Source organism: Lynx canadensis, chromosome C2 (genome assembly GCF_007474595.2).
Source record: "Lynx canadensis isolate LIC74 chromosome C2, mLynCan4.pri.v2, whole genome shotgun sequence".
NCBI classification, from domain to species: domain Eukaryota; kingdom Metazoa; phylum Chordata; class Mammalia; order Carnivora; family Felidae; genus Lynx; species Lynx canadensis.
The window spans coordinates 92,967,729-92,985,544 of NC_044311.2; the positions used below are offsets into that span (position 1 = coordinate 92,967,729).

Sequence of the window (17,816 nt, forward strand, 5' to 3'; positions counted from 1 at the left end):
TTCCTGCTGGTATAATTGGAAGCAGGGATAGGGAGTAAAGAGGAAGGCAGGATTTAAAGCTTTGCTTCACAGCACTTTAGATACTAGAGACAAAGGTCTTTTCTCTCTCTCTCTCTCTTTAATAAATGTTCATTTTTGGAAGAGAGAGAGAGCGAGAGAGAGAGAGAAGGAGAGAGAGTCAGAGAGAGAAAATCCCATGTAGGCTCTGCGCTGTCAGCAGAGTCCAGTGCAGGGCTGGAACTCAAGACCTGAGCTGAAGTCCTATGCTTAACTGACTGAGCCACCCAGGCTCAAGCAACGGTCTTTCATAATGGCATGGAGAGACAACATTCACCTGACAAAGTTGCCATATACTGAGTTTACTTTTAACATTCTTTATCCTCTTCCGTGACATCCAGAGACCTCATGATTTCTCTAATTGCAAAAACCAAGAGTCTCTATGGGCTATAAAACCTATGTTCAGGTTCGATATTGCAAATGTACTGCACGTTGGCCATGTCTACTTCTGAATGTTTTAAGTTTGGCCTGCAGATTTCTGAATATTGGTTGCCAACATTTAAAAACCCAGAGATTTCAAGGGGTGCCTGGGTGGCTCAGTCGGTTAAACATACGACTTTGGTTCAGGTCATGATCTCATGGTTTGTGAGTTCGAGCCCCGCATCGGGTGCTGTGTTGACAGCTCAGAGCCTGGAACCTGCTTCGGATTCTGTGTCTCCCTCCATCTCCCGCTGTCTCTCATAAATAAATAAATGTTAAAAAAAAAAAACCAAGAAACCAACAACCAGAGATTTCACACAAAAACCCAGTTTTAGGGTTTCTCTTGGGAAAAAACCATCTATCTCAGAACACTGGACCCACATGCCTGTAGGCAACAATTTGCTAGAGCTGAACAGCTGCTCCTTTCAGTTACACCACGGACAATAATTTGCCACATTTCTTATTATTCTCCGTTGTCTTATATATACAAGGCCAATTTCATTCATTTGCTTTACTTTTCTGGCCTTCGTAGACATGTGAGTCTGCAAGCCCTATCTAGACTTTCCTGTCTCCCATCAAAGCTTACTTTGTTCCAAGTCCCTCACAAGTATTTCAAAGCAATAGCTAGGTAAGCTGATCAACTGTATTTTTACATGTGCTTTCTGGAGATAGTATCTTCACAAAAAGGATGACTATGCACATGGAAATTACAGGCACCACGGGATTAGTCAGGATGGCAGCTGTTCATTCTACTTTTTCTGCTATCCTGGCGTAACTATACCTCACAGTCTTAAAGCAAACCAAAGGAATTGGTTCTCTGTAGAACAATGAATACCGGCCTATGTGTGAAACCTACTTAACTAGTACTTTTCTAGATCACCCTGGTTCCAAACGACCAAAAGCTATGGGCTGTTCTGACTCCCCGTTTCCTCGGAGGCTTCAGGATATCCGGCCTGACGGCATTTCCCCATACCTGCTTTCGGGACTCGCTTTGCGCTGGGCAGGCGCGCCCAAGAAGCGCGCGCATCCAGCATGAGCTCATTTCTCAGGGGCGTTTCCAGGAGGCCCGGCCTGGCTGCGCACACCAGGCGCGGTCGGCCTCTCTATCAACGGCCCCCGCAGCTGAGCAGGGCGCGAGCGCCCAGAAGCGCTGCCTCTCTGAAAGCTTTGTTACTATTTTAGCGACTGAGAGTTCGCACCCGGCCGGGTAGGCGTCCTAGTTCCGTCTGGCCCTTTCGGGGAAGACGCTGATTCTCGGCACGCGCTATCCCGGGCGGAGGGGAGGCTCGGGCGCGCAGATTTAGCCGCGCCGGGGAGAGAACCTCTTCGTGGGTGGGGAGAGCCCCTAAATTCCCTGTTCGCTTGAGCGCTCCGAGCCCAGCGCCGCTGACCGCAGCAGTTTCGGACCGGCTGCGCAGTGCCCGCGCTCCTGATCTGCGGTTTCCACAACGGCTGAGAGCAGCCGCAGGCAAGCCCGTCACAAGGTCCGCCACGACCCTAATCGAGCTTCCCTCCGCTCCTGGGACCGCCGCCGGAGGCGGAAGGCCAATCACACTGCATCTAGGTCTTGCGATTGGACGGCAGTAAGTGCCGATTGGCTGCCGCTACGGGTTTCGGCCTCCCTCCTTTTCCCTTTTGCCCCCACTCCAGCTACAAGGGTTCAGGCCAATGAGAAGGCGCTTTATAGATGCCCTCCCTTTTCTTTCTTCTCTCCACCCTGGAGAGGGAGGAGACATTCTGACTGGCCAGACTGTCCTCGGAAGCCCCCCTCGCTTCGCCAATCACCGAGGGAGGTACACTCCCAGCGGAGTTTTCGGCCAATTACAAAGCGGCCGCGGCGCCCGACCGTGCTGTTTCACCAGTGACTCCGGGTTTCACCGTCCTTAACTCTTCAAGCTTTTTCGTGAGGGCCGGCGATTTTGATTGGCCACTGGTGCCATTGTCGAATTTCTGTTCTAGCCAGCCACTGAACGAGGAGAACCCACCTTTTCGTTCGGCTATTTTCGGCATTTTCCGCTTTTTGGGCGTGGATTTCCAGCGACACTTCCTAATTGGTTTCTCAGGTCGATCGGCTTTTTCCGGGAGGAGCCACAAACAATCGACGTCCGTGATTGGCTCCGCTCGGGCTTCGGCACCGTAGCCTAAGTGGGCGGGAGCGGGGCTCGGCCGGCGATTCCCAGACGCCTGTTACGCGGGTGGCGGGGCGCTGGGCGGTGTAAGGCTGGGTGGGGGAGGAAGGAGGCGGAGGACGAGTAGGAGGGGGGAGGGGGGAGTGGGGAAGAGCTAGGCGGCTGCGCAGACGGCGCTCCTCACACAGAACAGCCCCCGACCCGGGCGAATGCAGGATTGTGCTGCCGCTGCCGCTGCCGCCGCCGCCGCCCGGGCCGAGTGACAAAGGAAGGAAGGAAGCGAGGAGGAGCCGGCCCCGCAGCCGCTGACAGGGCTCCGGGCTGGGGGCAAAGCGCGGACACTTCCTGAGCCGGCACCGAGCAGAGGCGAGGGGCGGGAGGGCGGCCGCACTGGTGCCGCGGACGGGGGAGGGGGCCCCGAGGGACGGAAGCGGTTGCCGGGTTCCCATGTCCCCGGCGTATGGGGAGCAGTCGAGGATCCGCTGCCTGGGGTCTGAAGGGAGCTGCCTCCGCCACCGCCGCCGCCATGGCCGCTGGATCCAGCCGCCGCCTGCAGCTGCTCCTGGCGCAATGAGAAGAGGAGCCGCCGCCACCGCCCGCCTCTGACTGACTCGAGACTCCGCCGCCCTCCAGTTCGCCGGGCCCCCGCCGTCAGCCCGCCGGATCCCGCCGCTGCCGGAGCCGCAGCGTTTCCCGTCGCATCGCCGAGCCACCCCCCCTCCCTCTCCCTCCTTCCCATCCCCCCTTCTTTTCAAGCGTGAGACTCGTGATCCTTCCGCCGCTTCCCTTCTTCATTGACTCGGAAAAAAAATCCCCGAGGAAATTATAATATTCAAAGTACTTATTTTCAATCAAGTATTTGCCCCCGTTTCACGTGATATATATTTTTTAAGATTCTCCCCTCCCTTTTTCCCCTCCAAGGAAAGGGAGGGGAAGGAACTGTATTTTTTTCCCAGTCCCAAATCATCTATATGTTAAATATCCATACTGATTTGTCTTGAAGGAGAAACATCGCTTGTTTTTTTATAGCTGTACAAAAGGAGTGAAAAGCCAAGAGGAAGAAGTCTATTTTTTTTTCCTTCTTGTGGAAGAACTTAATGCTGCATTTATCATTAACCTAACACCCCAACATAAAACAAAAGGAAGAAAAGGAGGAAGGAAGGAAAAGAGGGTGATTCGGGAAGAGAGTGATCATGTCAGGGCGGCCCAGAACCACCTCCTTTGCGGAGAGCTGCAAGCCAGTGCAGCAGCCTTCAGCTTTTGGCAGCATGAAAGTTAGCAGTGAGTATTGATTTTATTTTACACCCCTACTTCACCTCATCCTTAAGATAAGAAACCTTTAATAACCAGGATCTTAAAATATCGGACCTCCTGATATAATAATCAGAGGTAATGGAAAAGGGCAAAAACCTATCTTCAGTCAAGGATAAGGCTGCTCCCTCTTTTCTCCTCCCTTACCCCCTCCCCTGGTCTCATTAACCTTGAATTGAGAGAATATGCTTTTTATTTGGATGATTTAGTTTGAAACATGTTTTCTTATACTTTTTGTGCTGCTGGTAGTCCGCTTTATCAAGTGCTTGAGTATTTCCATGTTGAAGTAGTGATGAGTGTTTACTTGCTCATCTTTTTGAATAAAGAGAAGGACAAGACTTGATTCCATTCATTTTGTACATTTGCGGAGTATATGTCTTTTGGAAAGAGGCATATATCTTAGTTAGCTCAGGTCTTAGGTGTTACCATAGTTTTGTATACTTCCTAGAAACACTAAATGTCACAGTCTCCTAACAATTGTTTCTTGCCTGTGTGACTACAAAGTGTTTGTTCTTAATCCAGAGATGAACTTAATTCAGTTACCATTCAGGTTTGTAGGCGAGCATGGACCTTTAGAAAAGGTCCGTAGGAGCTGGTAGAGACTTAGTAGCAGTAGTATCTCTTCAGGCATTGTTTTAAATTGAATACGTGATTTAATGTTTTTTTAACCTCGTTTTGACATTACCAGTTTACCACTATGTAATTTACATTTAATCAAAAGGTAACTTGGAAGTAGGTCCAGGTTTTGATTGAGGTTTATATTGTCATGTTGCCAAATACTACGTTGAATGTTAATTGTCACTGACTCATCAAGTTCAGTTTTGGGGTGTCATTGCATTCAGCCCTTGTTAAATGAGCTAGAAGTCAGGGGTCCCTTCCTAGGACGATTTAAAATACTCTTGCATTGGTTTCCTGTCACATTTAGATAAAACTATGGGTTTAGTTATGAGAATATGGATTTAGACCTTTCTGTCATGGGTTTTGCTGAAGGCTGTGGTCCTGGATATAATAGAGATATTTGAGCTTGTGTTCAGGGTTGTTTCCGGACTGTACTTTTGTCCTAGATTTGTGCTAAAAAGTCTATGTTCTTGAGGTGTTTGGTATAGTTTTGAGCTTGTGTTCAGGGTTGTTTCCGGACTGTACTTTTGTCCTAGATTTGTGCTAAAAAGTCTATGTTCTTGAGGTGTTTGGTGTAGTAAGTTCCAGTGTTCCAGGATGTGGAACCATATTTAGTGATAGCTTATTTAAACCATACTTCCAGAATTTGACAAAAATATCTACATTGTTTCCTTATTCCTCAAGAAGGGGACAAGATGAGGGCAAAGAAAACCCATTTTGTTGCCTAGAAGGAGAGAACTGAAGAACTGAGATTTTTAAAAAATCTGTAAATGCTCCTATGTGAAATTTATTATATCCTTAAGGAACATAAAATTATCACTTTTAATTGAACTCAGGGTTTCAATTCATGTTGGCTTTTGGACTTGCCTGAACCAGGGTAGTCTAAGGTAGTAGCTGAATGGCAGATTATTTTTAAAAGTTATTTATCTATTATTTATTTACTTTTGTGACTCGTGCAGAATGCAGGGTGTGTGAGGAGGGGAGCTGATGATGCATTTTTCAGGGAAGAATCAAGCTTTCTAAGCACTTTATGGGGTCATTTGAAAGGAATATTTTAAAATTCTGGGGTAATTTTCAGCTATGATGAGGCAGATCTTATAATAGCTACTTAAGAGCCTCTTGTGATACTGGAGTGTTTGTATGTTTTTCATCTTGGTAGTGTAGTTTAAAATCCACTAAAAATCAGTTTTAGGTAATTATTTTATTAGATCAATTTCAGAGCTCAAAATAGAATAGCTTATAATGTTAAATTTTTGGACTTTTTATTTTGTTTTCGGGATTTTCTTCGAAAATGACTCCTTAATTCTTGGTAGCGTGGATGTTGACGGAGGATGGAGTAACTCTTGTAAAGTGTGTGTCAAAGTGTTTAATTTTCTATTACCATATAGTTTAACTTAACATTTAAAAACTTGGAGTTCAATGTGTTTTTGACCACTTGACTTTAAGGACAGTTTAGAAGAAAGGGGAATCATTAAACATTTGTTAGTGCTACTGTTCTAAGGAACCCCTGTTCAAAAGAGAGATGCATAAAGAAATTGAAGTCCTTGGATTCAAAAGCTTATCGTTTAGTTGTAGAGGCAGCTTATGGGAAAAAGTAGGAAAACAATAGCATGGTGACTGCAAGATTATGAATACAAATAGAATGCTTTGTTCAGAGGGATGAAGACTACAGGGGTGAGGCATCTTGGTTGGAGAGGAAAGACTTCCTGCAGAGATGGGTTTTAAGACAGGTGTTAAAGGAGGCAGTCACTTGAATTTATAGAGAAGCATAAAGGATTCTAGGTGGAAGGAATGGGCAGAGGCGCAGAGATGGTATTTTTTTGTATGGTAGGTAGATAATTTTTGTACTTAAAAAGCAAGTTGGTAAATCTGAATTAAAGGGTCTTAAATGGGAAAATAAGAACAGATAGAATTTGGGAAATGTGTTTTTGATAGCTGATGGAGGACAGAGGGGGCCTGTAAGAGTTTGGTTGAGGTTCAAGAGAGTTTAGGATTGTTAGAGTTAGGTTGTTGAACAAGATATTTGAAGATGATTTGGGCAGCTGAAATTAATGGCTTACAGTAGTCATTGGAGCCCTTTTAGGGAGATAGTAGGGGATGTTGTGAATCATGAGAAAATATAAAATAAAATGTGAAAATGGTATGAAAATAACACGTTTGAGAGGTGGTGTGAATGAGGAACTGGCAGGACTTTGGATTGGATCGAAGGGGAATATTTGGGAAGGAGTCAGGAGTTAAAAATAAATTCTGATGTTGTTGGTCTGGAAGACTTGACCTGCTGAGTTATATTGCCGATTGTAATGGGAAAGTTGAGAAAGTGCCTTGATGAGAGGGTAGATGAGTTCACTTGTTAATAATTTAATGTACAGTAGGTTCCCTTGAAGTTCAGACAGCATTTGGTTACTGGCAATGATATTTAACTTTACAGCCTATTAATTGCACAGTTTCTAACATTTCTTCCCCTAAAAATGTTGGATTTATTTTTTAGAGCAATAAACTAAGGGTTTTAATTTAAATGCTTTCCATTGAAGTCTTAAAAAAGAAAGTAATTTTTTATGTAGATTCAAAAGCCTCACACTTGACCCTAGTTATAATAGTTCCATGGTAATTTGTTGGAAAACAATGGAAATATTTTTTGGACTAAATTGTGACGTAAAAATAGGTATTTTAACTAGCCTTTAATTTAGTCTTTGGAACATGCTTAAAACCTGTTTTTCATAAATAATGATTATTCTTAGGTAAACCTTGCATTTAAAATAATGATAATAATAATAGTAATAATAGCAGCCTTTACTTGGTTTGTGAAGGCTTCAGTAGAAATTAAAAGTTGACTTTACAACAAAATGCTTTTTGCCTTTTTGGTTGAGTTAAGCCTGCATCCTAAGTTTGAATCATGTATTTAAATTGTGTATTTGAAATATGCTTTTTACTTACTATGGTGAAACCAGTGTTTCTTTTTTGTTCACATACAGACTCAAGTGTTACTAAATAAACGTAAATAGCTATACAATTCCTTCTGTAGAATTACGTGATATTTTATTCAAAAAAGAGAAGGAAAGGGACTATCTGTGGTGGTTTTGTTTAAAATATTAGTAACAAATGCTTTTGGTATACTCTTGGCACAAATTTAACTAATTGGGTAGGCTTAATGCTTAAGTATAACATTTGGAAAGAGGAAAATACGTGAGTATCTCTTAATTAGGTCAGGTTTTTTTTTTTTTTTTTAGTCAAAGAATAATTAATAGAAGTTGTATATTGTGCAGTATTTAGTCGTATAGTATTAAAACCAAAGATTACGTGGCAACCTAGAGTTACTGTATTCCCAAGGGAGTGTAATCTTGTGACATTTAAAAATTAGGTTATCAGAATTAGGCAATTTCTAAATCATCCATGTTTACGTGGAAGAGAGCTTGTGTATGAGACTGAAAGCTAGAACTTTACTTTCATTAAATTTTCATTCCTTTCCCAACCAGATCTTTCCAGAGTTTTTCAAACACTAAGACTTTCATCTAAGAATTGCATGCTCTCTTGATGCATGCATCTGTAGAATGCTATTGTGAAATGACTATAAGGCACAGATACTAGGACCAAACTTCAAGGGAACCAAGAGATTCACACATCAATTAATGGCTGATTGTGAATGACATTGAGAAAATGAGGTGACATTCATATCACTGGTATAGTTCATAGAAAATCAGTTCTTGCACCCTGTGCTGTCTGCTCCTTGTTTTGGACTTAAGTTGCAGATGTGAGATACTGTTTTGGAGAAACAGCAAGGCTGGGGAAGCTTGGTGTCAGCAGCAGATTCTGAGACTGCACGTGCTGTGTTTTTGTGTGTAAAGAGAATGCTGTGAAACAGGCATATGCTGACCCTGATGCTACTATTTCATACTTTATAATAAGACTCATGGGATTGTGAGATAGGGATGGGGTCAGGCAGGCTATAAGTCTGCTGTCTCTTTTGATACTCCACCCTACAATGGAGAATGGACGGACAGAGCACGCGTGTGTGGAGTACATGCTAGTATTAACAGGACCAACCTGATTTCCCAGATCCTCTTCTACTAAGAGCATAATCACCATAAGTAAATGAATTTGTTGAAACGTTTAGCCTCGTTTTCTGGCATATTTTTGGATGGGGGCGTGTGGTTCAAAGGGAATTTTGAATGATTTCAAGGATAGTATTTTTATGGTTTACTGGGTTTAAAGTAGAGGTTACAGCCTTTGCTCCTATTTTGGATTGTACAAATCTTCCTTGGTTATAAGAATTGCCTTTGAAATTGGTTGAATGTAATATAGAAATGTATATTCATATAAAGACCTGCGTGAATAGTACAAAGAAAAACTGACAGTAGAGTTAAAGGAGCAGTTTGCTTTTCCAAAAGTTTCTTACCATTAAATTGATTTTAAGAAGGGACACTTGTTGTTTTAAAAAATGAGTTAATACACAGTACATAATAGGCATTCTGTAAATTATTTCAATATATATTTTTGTCTGTAATGTACTTCTTCTGGTATAAAAAAATATAAAGATAAAACTTTGTAGATTTGGGTTTTTAGTTTACAGTCCCCCTTCCCACTCTTGTTTATGTTTTGGTGAGAAAGGTCTACTTTCAAAGGGTGTGCAAGTTAAAACTTTGTAAATAGTTGAGTCTTATATTTTCTTATCGAATAGTTTTCTTAGAAGCGTTTTGGTTTGATCAGATTGAGGTAATGATGTATTTTGTTGTTTTGTAGTTAATTCTGCCAAATCAACTTTTCCTTTTGTCTCCAGGGTACCATAGCCAACAGTGGCACAAAAGATGAACCCTTAATATGTTCCCTTGTCAACATATTCTGGGGTTGTTAATTTCTTGATTATCCTTTGAATTAATAATAAAAAGTAAACATTTCTGATTGAAAAGGACTGTTTTTCTAGAAACTTGTATTTTAGATGGTGATGAAATTTAAATGCACTTATAGGCCCTAAAGTCAGAGAGGTAGGTAGGCAGGCAGGCAAAAATATTAGTAACACTGGTATAGAGCACTAATATCAGTGTTTTATCATTAATTATGTCATGTGAAATCCTTGGCTTTTAAAGCTAAAAATAAATAGGTTGCTTTAATAGAAAGTGGCCATGAATAATAATGTGATTGACATGTGATGTGCCTATTGAATGTTTACTATGTTCTAAATAAGCATTCTGCCAAATTCTTTATATGCAATATTTTCATCTTTTTAAACATTTTTATTCATTTTTGAGAGACAGAGAGAGACAGGGCGTGAGCAGGGGAGGGGCAGAGAGAGAGGGAGACACAGAATTTGAAGCAGACTCCAGGCCCTGAGCTGTCAGCACAGAGCCTTATGTGGGGCTCAAACTCAGAACCATGAGATCATGGCCTGAGCTGAAGTCAGATGCTTATCTGACTGAGCCACCAATGTGCTCCTATGCAGTATTTCATTGTAATCATTACAGCAACTCTACAAAGTAACTAATACTATTATCCCTACTTAATAGGTTAGGTAAATGAAATTTAGAGAAGTGAAGCAATTTACCCAAGATGACTTGGGCAAAAAGTTGCTTTGCTAGAATTTAAACCCAGGCATCCTGATTCTAGAGCTGTTGCTCTCTATTGTATATGTTTCAGAGAATTGTATTGCTGTTGCCTGTTACTCAGATTCCAGAGATAAGCTAGAGTGCCTTTTGCTTGTAGGATAGTCTTTCATTGATAGTTTAGCAGTGTATGTATAAGACTTTCATGATTAGTACTGCTTTTGAATTAGTTTCAGGGCGTGCCTGGTAGCAAATACAGTACTTAAATATTTATAGTTATATTCAAAAAATGCTTAAAAAATGCTTTTAAGATTTCAGGAAAACTTTTTAAGACAAACATGAAAATGGAGATATTCGGGCTAATGCCAGCCAAAAAAGAAAAATAAGTAGTATTGATTTTTTTTTTTAATGTTCAGAGAACTGTTTTTTATTGAGAAGTACTGGTTGTTCGTAGGTAAATCTGGTGTATTTATATTTCCAGGTAATATTGGAATGTGATTCTCAATTCTCTTTCTATAGGGTGTGAAGTGTTGTAAGTGTTCTCTTCCTCCTTTTAATAGTTGGCAGCAAACTTCATGAAAATGTGTGTGTGTATATATGTATTTGATTTTATGTGTATACAACCAGTTAAGTGTTTATTGGACATTAGTTATGTTATAACTGTGAAGCTATCTTCTAGTTAAGGCACTACATACAGTTACTTAAGCTTTCTTATGAATTATGATTAGCTGTTAGAGAGTAACTTTACTAACACAGTTAAGACCTATTAATGAGAATTGAAAAGGTCACTATCTTAATTGTGGATCTGAAGAAAAAGGACAATCATGGCAAAGTACTTTTTTCTCTTTTGGAAGTCTAAGAAATTCTTACAGGCTTAATTGGCTAACATAACTAAAAAGGTTGGGTGTTTTAGATTTCTTTCCAAGGAAGGTTAACCTATCTCTTAAAATGTGACTCCTTCTACTTCCCCTTATTCCATAAAGTCAGTTAATTCTTTTTAATTGATTAACCACTTTCTTCATGACTTGTGTTGAAGTTACTGAGCTGAGTCAAATTGCTACTTCTAGATTTTTAAGTCTATAGAGGCAGCATCTGAAGAATTTGAGATGCTGGAGTTATGCCTGGCTTCAGACTGCCAGTATTGCAGGTGCATTAGCTGTCCGATCGGAATTTCAGTTTTCACATTCTGTTCATTAAACTCTGAAGGGAAGAGGGAAGCTTTGAGTTGGTAGGGTTTCAATAATAGTTTGTAATTATATGTATATATATGTGTGTGTCATATTTATGTAATAAATAGTAATAACCACTTAATTGCATGCCATATGATGGACAATTACGTGCTTGTCTTATTTACATATTTTGCTTTAAAAGTTAGAATTTACTCATATAATTCAAAATTTTCAAGATTTTCGGTGATGTCTTTGCCTTACTCCTGCTTTTTAACTACCAGTTCCCTTTCCTGGGGACTGTCAGCATTCCAGTTTCTTAAGTATCCTTCTGTAGATATTTTGATTCTTTACTGGTTATTTCTATTATGGAATTATACTTTGTGTATATACACCTAAATGAACACAGGCTTTACCATAAGAATGTTAGAATTAAAATAAAATTTAAATCAATGATTCTAGAAAATTGCTGTTGTTTTCCATCCTAGTAGGTTACTAAACCCTTATTTTTTCCAAACGTGAGTTAGATGGGGAGTAAGTGGAAAGATGAGAGAGTGCTTCTCTTGGCAATAAGAGGTAAAATGCTAATAGTCATAACCAGTGAACACTATCACATTTAAAATATTTCCTACTCTTGTTGTATTTGAGAAATGATCTGTAGTGTCAAGTAGGTATTATCTTTTTTGCTGGAAGTAGTTTGTCATGGTAAAGAAAAACACAAAGGAACATTTACTTTTTCCTTTAACTTTCCATTTTTCTAACATCGTAGGTGAGAAAAACCTGTTCTCTTGAGAGATCAGAGGCGCAGAGTGCGTCAGTGTCAATGAAGCCTGTGCCTTTTACCTCTTTAAGAGCGCACGGTTTCATTCTGCTTCTAAACCAAGCACTCCTTAGTCTGTTTTTAAAAATTTTTAATTTTTATAAAATAATATATTCATATGATCCAAAGAAATCAAATCATGCAGAAAGTCTTATTATGGAAGTCAGTCTTCTCTTTCTAATTTCTGTTTCTCACAGGCAACCTTAAAACTGTGATGGCTGTTTTCCCGTATAAGTTTCTGTCGTATTTTTAATTAGCATACTTTTGGCTATTAAAATTACTTTTTGATATTGTTATTTTCTCATTATTTGGATATTATTTATTCTCATCCTAACCGCCCTTTTGCTATCATGGTAATATAGTTATACCATTATTTTCAGTTAAATAATTATTTAAATTATTACTCAAATGGTTAATACTCAGTATCTAGACACTAAGCAGTATTCTTAGCAGGAGCAAGTAGTGTACAATGATCACATAAGCCTTTTAAAAATGATTTCATTGAGACATAATTCACATACCATAAAATTCATTCATTTAAAATGCACAGTGGTTTTTAGTATGTCCATAGAGTTGTGAAACTATCACCACAATTTAATTTTAGCACGCTTTTGTCACCCCAAAAAGAAACCCAGTACCCATTAGTAATCATTGCCCACATTCTCCTTCCTCCCATCTCTTACCTACTTTCTGTCTCTATGGATTTGCCTGTTCTCATTTCATATGAATGGTATATAGTATGTGACTTTTTGTGACTGGCTTCTTTTACTTCATATAATGTCTTCTAGGTTCATCTGTGTTCTAGCATTTATCAGTACTTCATTCCTTTTTATTTTTGAATAATATTCCATTGTATGGAAATGCCATCATTTGTTTATCCATTCATCAACTGATGGGCATTTGGATTGTTAACCTACTTTTTGGCTAGTATAATACTTTTGTGAACATTTGTGAACAAGTTTTTGTGTGGATATATATTTTTGTATCTTTTGGGTACATACCTATGAGTGGAATTGCTAGGTTGTATGGTAACTGGTAACTAATATTTTAAGGAACTATCAAATTGTTTCCAAAGTGGCAATCACATTCCATTCACTTTTATTTTTTTTCTTTTACAGTTCATTGTTGCCATATTATTTTTCTTGCCCTGTTTGCAATGATCATAATTTCGCTTCTGTCCCCCAACCCCCCCTTCAAACTTTATCAGGCATTCTCTAGATTCTGCCCCACCGTCTGTTATTTTCCTGGAATGTCCTTTCCTAGAGTCCTCATCTTATTGCTGACATCAAGCTTGGTTGTTCTCCGGGTCCTGCTATGCAGCTGTCATTCTGACGTCATTACTCTTCAGGGTCCACTCTTGTATTTCCCTGCATTCCATTTCTTTGTATTGCTGAATACTCCTTTAACAGTCTCTGACATCAGCCAGCAGTGCCTCCAAAATTAACTGCTTGGTAAATGTATCCAGAAAAGTTGTTAGTTGGTTGTTTTTTTACACATTTGCTCCAAAACAGTAGTTAGGCCGACATACTTTTCTGGTATGTGTCTCATCTTTTCAGTATCTAGACACTGAGGCATAGATGTTGGGCGGTTACCTTCTATCATTATGATCAAGTGATTGCCATGCCGACATGAAGCAATAACCTAAAGCCAAGTACAGACTAATTCAAGAACTAATGTTAAGCAATTGTTTAAACCAGAGCTTTTCAATAGAAATATAATGCAAGCCACAAATGTGAGTCACATATGTAATATAAAATTTTCTAGGAGACACATTAAAAAGAGTAAATAGATATAGGTGAATTTAATTTTAATATTGTTAAATAACCCAGTATATCAAAAATATTATTTCAATATGTAATCAATATAAAATTTACTAATAAGATACATTACATTCTTTTTCTTTTTCTTTTTTTTTTTTCTTGGTGCTGAATCTTCACAGCCTAGTGGGTATTTTATACTTATAGCACATCCTAATTTGAAGTAACCATATTTTGTGCTCAGTAGCCACATGTTGCTACTGGTTATTGTATTGGACAATGTAGCTTTAGAGTTTTGTCCAAGAATTATGTTATTGTGTAACACTGTTGTCAATCTGTTTAATCATATAGTCTGTTTATTTTCAAGGAACAGATAAGATGTATGTGGTTTAAAAACACTTCATTGATTTGTCTTATTGCTTTGTTTTGTTTTTAGTCATGTCTTCAGTTAATTTTGAAATTTTATACCACATTAAAAGAGGTTGAGACATTTATGTTCTTCAGAAAGGTGCTTGCTATCGGAGGCAATGAGTTTTTCCCCATATTTTAGCACAACTGTAAAATTGTATATGGAAATTCTTACTGGTATGTTTGTTAAATATTTTCATTGCCATGATTGTCCCTGGTCCCAATGGAATCTTATTAGTATAAATCTTCTTTGTCATACATTCTCTCTCCTTGCTGTTTCAGAGACCTACTCAGCTTTCAGGGTTTCAGATGCCACCCCAACCACTTACTCTTCCATGCCTTACCCCCCACAAGGCATGAAATTCACTTGCATGTAACTCCTGTAGCACTCTCTGTCACCCTTCTTACATTGTGCCTTGCGTTCTGGGTAACTTGTTTTGTCTCACCCTAGGGGATTTTAAGTTCCGGTACAGTAAAAGGAGCATTTTATTTACCTTTGTATTTACTGTAATGTGGAGCACAGTGCCTTTTAAATTGGGTCACTTAATATATGTTTGAGTTGAAGGCAATTTATCATGGTAGTTACGTGTATACCATATATGGTAGTTATATGGTATAGAGTTTCCAGGTCACCAAACTATCACTGATATTTATAGAAACATTAAAGTTTTGATATAAGAAATTAATTTATAAAGTCAAATAGGAATTTTTGTTTAAAAATGAAGGCGTAATACCAGGGAAAGGAAAAAGACACAGACGTAGACACTTTATACTATGTGCTTAGCAACTGAGTGGCTCTGAACTTTTTGGATGGGTAGCTGAATGAATGAAAGAATTGAATGCTAGGTCACACTGGTTGGTGAGCATAGTACCTTTAAAACCTTGAACGTGTCCAGCTCCTACAGTACCCTCAAACCTTCTGGGAATTTATTTGGAGTGGGTGGGGATAGAAGAGAAGATGTAGATCAATGAAATCTGACAAATTAATTTTAAAATTTTCACCAAGTAGCTTATTCTGCAGGAGATAAAGTAAATATTAACAGGCCCTTTCGTCATGGATTGTAATTGTATTGTGGGGATTTATGAAAACTTTAATTTTTACAGGACTTCTTTTTCTTCTCTAAGATCATATTTGTTTGGTCTAATAGTATATATTGTTATATCAGTTCAAGAGCTTTCCCAGAGAGTTGAGAAATTTTAATAAACAATATGGGCTATCTTGCTAAATGATCCAACCTCTTAAATAGCTGTGAAGTTTGGCTGTTTGTATTTGGTTTTGAGAAATCATATTGTCACAATAATAATTTGGATTCTACTGATCAACATGGTATCTGCCTCTGTGACTCACTGTGTTAATTGTGAAATGCTTGCCTGGCTTGGGGCATGATTTTTAGACATGGAAGAGATTTATTTTCTCTGTAAGTAACAATTGTTTGGTATGCCATTCTTGAAGTCCAGGAGGAGTTACTAAAGAACAGAGCATAGTTCTTTTTTTTTTTTTTTTGGAGTCACACAGGGACCCACAAAGATCTTTTTTTTTTTTTTTTTTTTTTTTCTTTTTTGAACAGAGCATAGTTCTATTTCAATTCAGTTGAATATCAGGGATAACCTTTGTTTAGAGACATTTGAGACCTTAATGTTCTATATATTTACCTCTTGTGAGTTTTTAGAAAAATTTAAGAGTGTCTATGTACTTTCAAAGGATAGAAGAAATATTCTAGTATTATATTTCTGCTGTAGTGGAAAGTGAGTACCAAGTAAAAAATAAAGGGTGTGTGTCATGGCTTCTAAAATTGGAGCAGGTGGACCAGTTCCTGGGGACCTTAGAAAAGGAAGATCCCAAGAAGCAGAGGATTCTATGACTCCACTGCCTTGCACGTAGCATCAGTGTAAATTGTACAGCTTGTCAGTTAACAGCATTAATTTAGGAGTAAGATATTGTTTAAAAATGTAGTGTCCTGATTAAAAAAATCTTTTTATTTCTCGCATATACCTGAGAAAGCCTGTGTACTTTCTAAAGTTTTGGAAAGAGATGAGCAGAGCTACGGGTTGAGAAGTGAGGAGTGAGGGTTGAGAAAGAAGTTAGAGAAATGTTAGTGATATATATATATATATATATATATATATATATATATAAACATTGTTCTAATTCTTATACATATACATATATACATATGTATATATGTATACATATATGTATATATGTATATACATATGTATATATGTATATGTATAAGAATTAGAACAATGTTTATAGTAATGATGAGTATTGAGTTTCCATGGATGCTGTATTGATGGTAGCCCAGATCTTAGAACTGGAGTAATTTAGATTTGGGTACCCGTTAAGTATTTTTACTGTATGCCAAGCACTATCCTTTCCTTTAACTTTCATAGTTCTTTGAGGCAATATTATCTCCATATAATGGCTGAAGAAGCTAAGTTATAAATATTATGATTGATTTATTAAGGATCTTACAGGTAGTAGAGAATAGGTCCAGTATGTTGAACTCGGGACGCTAGACTTCAAGTAAAAGAAAAAAATTTTTGAGTACTTACTGTGTCATTGCATTGTACTTAGCAATTTATCTGTATCTCATTCAGTCTTTACCACAACCTGGTAAGGCAAATGTAGTTTATAAATGAATAAATTTGAGGCTTAGAGAGTCTTACATAGCCAGCAGATTTTGTCACCATACTTTGAATTTGTTCTCTTAACTGCTACACTATATGGCCTTTATAATTTGGAAAGAGAATAGGAACATTGTGTGAAATTGATTGAACTAAGGTTTCTATGGGTAACCTAGGAACTTCTACTTTTTATGATGTTTCTTACCAAGAAGAACATAATCGTCAATCACATGCAAGTAAACTAAGTATTTTAAATCCTTTTTTGTAATGAAACTTTAATAGCAAATACTTTGCTTTCAAAATTAATACAGGCTATCTATAAAACAGTGGCTATAAGAAATGGGTAAGAGCTATAGTTGAAATCCATATTGCAGAATCAGTTTTGAGCCAGAACTCGTTATCTTTAAGGAAATTCAGGATTAGGTTAAGTAACTTTTGCCAAAGTTTTAGAAGCAGCAGATGGCAGAGCCTATATTCCAGTCCAGGTTATTTAGGGTAGAGCTCTAATTCTTAACTGCTTTACTGGCCTAAGAGAATGTGAATGATTGTGCAGAAATGGAGCCTTCTTACCTCTGATAACTTAAAGACACTAATTTTGAGCCCAGATAACACATCATTGTTTGACTCAAGGGAAGTGTTAGACTTTATCTGCTTCTGTCCTTATTGTTTCCTTTGCTCACTTGTCTCAGTATTTTTTGTTGTTGCTTAATATTCTTGAACATGAAAATTCTCTTTATCAAGTTGGCACTTAATAAATGTTGAATGTTGAAAAACAAAAAAATTAAAAGTCTTAAGTATAGAGATGAAATTTTAACATATTCATTGATAATCTTTTTTTTAAATTAAAGTTTATTTATTTATTTTGAGAGAGAGAGAGAGAGAGAGAGAGGCAGAGAGTAGGAGAGATAGAATCCCAAGCAGGCTCCATACTCTCAGTGCAGAACCCACAAACCATGAGATCATGACCT

At 38.4% G+C, this 17,816-nt stretch overlaps 1 protein-coding gene across 3 annotated transcripts in view; it reads left to right on the forward strand.

The window, feature by feature from the left end:
- Window positions 1-3,053: 3,053 nt before the first annotated feature.
- The window catches only part of GSK3B (glycogen synthase kinase 3 beta), a 196,671-nt gene continuing 181,908 nt past the window's right edge, over window positions 3,054-17,816 (forward strand). For all 3 annotated transcript variants that reach the window (XM_030330443.1, XM_030330441.1, XM_030330442.1), the window contains exon 1: window positions 3,054-3,887. In XM_030330443.1, the coding sequence (XP_030186303.1) occupies window positions 3,800-3,887 (88 nt within the window). In that variant the 5' untranslated portion in view covers window positions 3,054-3,799. The remainder of the gene's footprint in view (window positions 3,888-17,816) is intronic.